Genomic DNA, 2,871 nt, shown 5'->3' on the forward strand with positions numbered 1-2,871 from the left:
TGAAGTGGTCAGGAGGGAAGGGCAGAAGAATCTCTGCTGCTTGATGCTATCAATGATACCCACAGGCCAGGGTGGGATCAGACCTCCTAGAATAGATACTGTCTGCTTATTTCTGCTGTAGCCTTTCCTGCTGACTGCTCCCTAGGGTCTCTTCAGGATGCCAGCCTAGAAGATCTGTCCTCAGGGTCTGGAGAAGCTGGGAGGGGCCACAAGGGATCTTCAGGGACTGCTGCCTCTAAATTTCCTCCAAGTATCCACACACAAAAAGACTTCCTGCTTTCTGTACTCAGAGAAATCTCAGCCCATTTTCAGGGCTGAGAAGCTCCCAGTCATTGAGGAGACTAGGTTGGACACAGACACTGTCATCACCTTGGGACCAAGGAAGGGTCAGAGGGCAGGTGGGAGCTGGAGAAATCCCAAGTGGGAATCAGTGACTCTGCCCTGGGGTGAGGGCAGCTGGAGGGCTTCCCAGACAAGGGTGATTTGGAGCTGAATCTTGGATACTGGTTTCTCTTGGGCATTTTAAGTGTTCAGCATCTCTGGTCAAATTGGATCATCTTACTTCTCTTCTCAGTCAAATTCCACCCTATCCCTGTGGTCCTGGTGACCTAGTCACATAGTCTGACATTCACATATGCCTCCTTGTTATGTTATAAAACACAAATATTTGGGGTTTTGGTGTTGTCCTTGGCCTCTGACCCTGTGATAAGAGTGTCTTTTGTATGCTAATGAGATGAATGGTGGCTGTGGGTTTATCCTTATAAAACATCTTTTGTTTGCAACTCAAAATTGACCTCATCTTTTAAGTTAACAATTTACATTCCACAGCGGAATGTGAATTCCTGGATCCTCAATCATATATTCCCAAAAATCAGCATGGGAGTCAAACAGATACAAAGGTGCATAGGACTCTATTTATTCACATGTTATGTGAACTCCACCATTTCCTTTCTGCATAATGAAGATACCTGTAGGTAGCCTCTGTTCTCTCTTTGTACCATCTTGAGATAGCCCTCTGCCCTTTAAACACACTCCCCTGAAAGATACAATTTTAACACAGCAATGAGAAATGTATGTGTTACTGAAATTTAACTGTGGGAAAAGGATTTCTGTAAGACATGAGATAACAACACACTTTTAACATGTGTACATGCTTACCTAAGCATTGATGCTTCTTCCCTTTCTCCTTCCCTCTACCACCCTTCTTTCTCCTCTAAATCACTCTTTCTTTCTTACTTTCTCTCCCCACTTCATTTTCCATTCTACTTCTTCTCTCTCATAGCCCTGTAATTAGTAAACAATTTCCATGGGGACAAATCATTTATTCTTTCTTTCTTTCTTTTTTTTTACATTTGTCATAACCAAAAAGATAGTCATAAAACACTGGACATGGTGCTTGATATAGAGAAAATTTTTGATGTTTGTTGATTTTTATAATTATTTTCTGTTACTGTTTTTTATTTTATATTGATGGGTAAAGAGAAAACTAAAGTCTTTTCTTGCTTGTCCATTCAGAAAGGACCATGGGCATCAGGGCCAACACTCATTTATGGGTTGCTCCCTACTTGACCATAGATATATGTTCTAAGCCACAGATGATGGAATGGAGATTATCACACTGTGTCATGAAAGAGTGGTGCCAAAAGGATTGCAAATGGGGGAGAAATAAGTAGCTAGTATGGAGTGTAGATTCTTCACCACCCAACTGGTCATCAGGAGCTTAGAGAAGAGAATTTTCTGCGGAAGCTTCTCTGTATGGCATTCTTCAGCTCCTTATTCCTGAGACTGAAAATGATGGGGCTAAGAAAGGGGGTGAAGACTGTGTAGGTGGTGGCCATGAGCGTGTTACTGTCCATAGAATGGGGGCCTTTGGGTTTGAGGTAGATGATGGAGGCAAAACCGTAGTGCACGACCACTATGGTGAGGTGGGAGACACAGGTGGAGAAGGTCTTGTGCCGGCCCTCAGCAGAGGGGATCCTCAAGATGGCAGCCACAATGAAGACATAGGAGAGGACGATGAGGAATAAGCACCCCAGCAGGGCTGTGACACAAATCATGATCACAACCATGGTGACAGAGGCTGTCTCCTTCCCACAGGTCAACTTCAAGAGGGCAAGGACATGACAGGCAAAATGGTAAATCTTATTAGACCTGCAAAAAGTGAGATGAAAAACTATCAGTGTCACCATCATCCCCATGACTGAGCCACCGGCCCAGCAGCAGGACACAAGGCGGGCACAGTCACGGGGGCTCATGAGCACGTTGTAGCGCAGGGGGTGGCAGATGGCCACGTAGCGGTCATAGCCCATGATCATGAGCAGGAAAGAGTGGGTGAAGCCAAACGTAAAGGAGAAGAACATCTGGTTGGCACAGGCCACAAAGGTGATGGAGCGGTGGGAGGAGAGCATGTCCTCCAGCATGCGAGGGGTGACCACAACAGTGAACAGGATCTCGGAGATGGAGAGGGCACACAGGAAGAGGTACATGGGGGTGTGGAGGCTGTGCTCCCTCCAGATGGTGCCCATGATGAGTAGGTTCCCCAGGAGTGTGAACAGGTACATCAGCAGGTACAGCAGGAAGAAGGAGGGCAGGAGCTGCTGAGGAAAGTTGGAGAAGCCAATGAGGATAAATTCAGACACTGTGCTGTAGTTCTGACCAGACGAGGATGCTGTACCTGGGGAGATCAGAAACAAGATGAAGGCCCAGTGGTTAAAACAGGGGCTCTAACATAGGTTAAATGCTAACTGAAAACTTCTGTACTGCATAACTACATTCTTAACATTTCTGGGTCTCAAAATTTTCATCAGTAAGATGGAGTAAATCATAATAGTTGTTGCCATTCCATAATGTGATAAAAATAAAATGAGATCA

At 45.2% G+C, this 2,871-nt stretch overlaps 1 protein-coding gene across 1 annotated transcript; it reads right to left on the bottom strand.

Annotated features, from left to right (window-relative positions):
• Positions 1–1,712: 1,712 nt before the first annotated feature.
• On the bottom strand, positions 1,713–2,651 carry LOC110122354 (olfactory receptor 10H4-like). Its single transcript, XM_020869824.2, has one exon. The coding sequence runs from the start codon at positions 2,559–2,561 to the stop codon at positions 1,713–1,715; it is 849 nt and encodes a 282-aa protein (XP_020725483.2). The 5' UTR covers positions 2,562–2,651.
• Positions 2,652–2,871: the final 220 nt, after the last annotated feature.

Source organism: Odocoileus virginianus, chromosome 3 (assembly GCF_023699985.2).
Source record: "Odocoileus virginianus isolate 20LAN1187 ecotype Illinois chromosome 3, Ovbor_1.2, whole genome shotgun sequence".
Classification (NCBI taxonomy): Eukaryota; Metazoa; Chordata; class Mammalia; order Artiodactyla; family Cervidae; genus Odocoileus; species Odocoileus virginianus.

Bases quoted from the DNA above. Each gene is read 5' to 3' on its own strand.
- LOC110122354 (XM_020869824.2), bottom strand. From the start codon at position 2,561: ATGTACCTGTTCACACTCCTGGGGAACCTACTCATCATGGGCACCATC.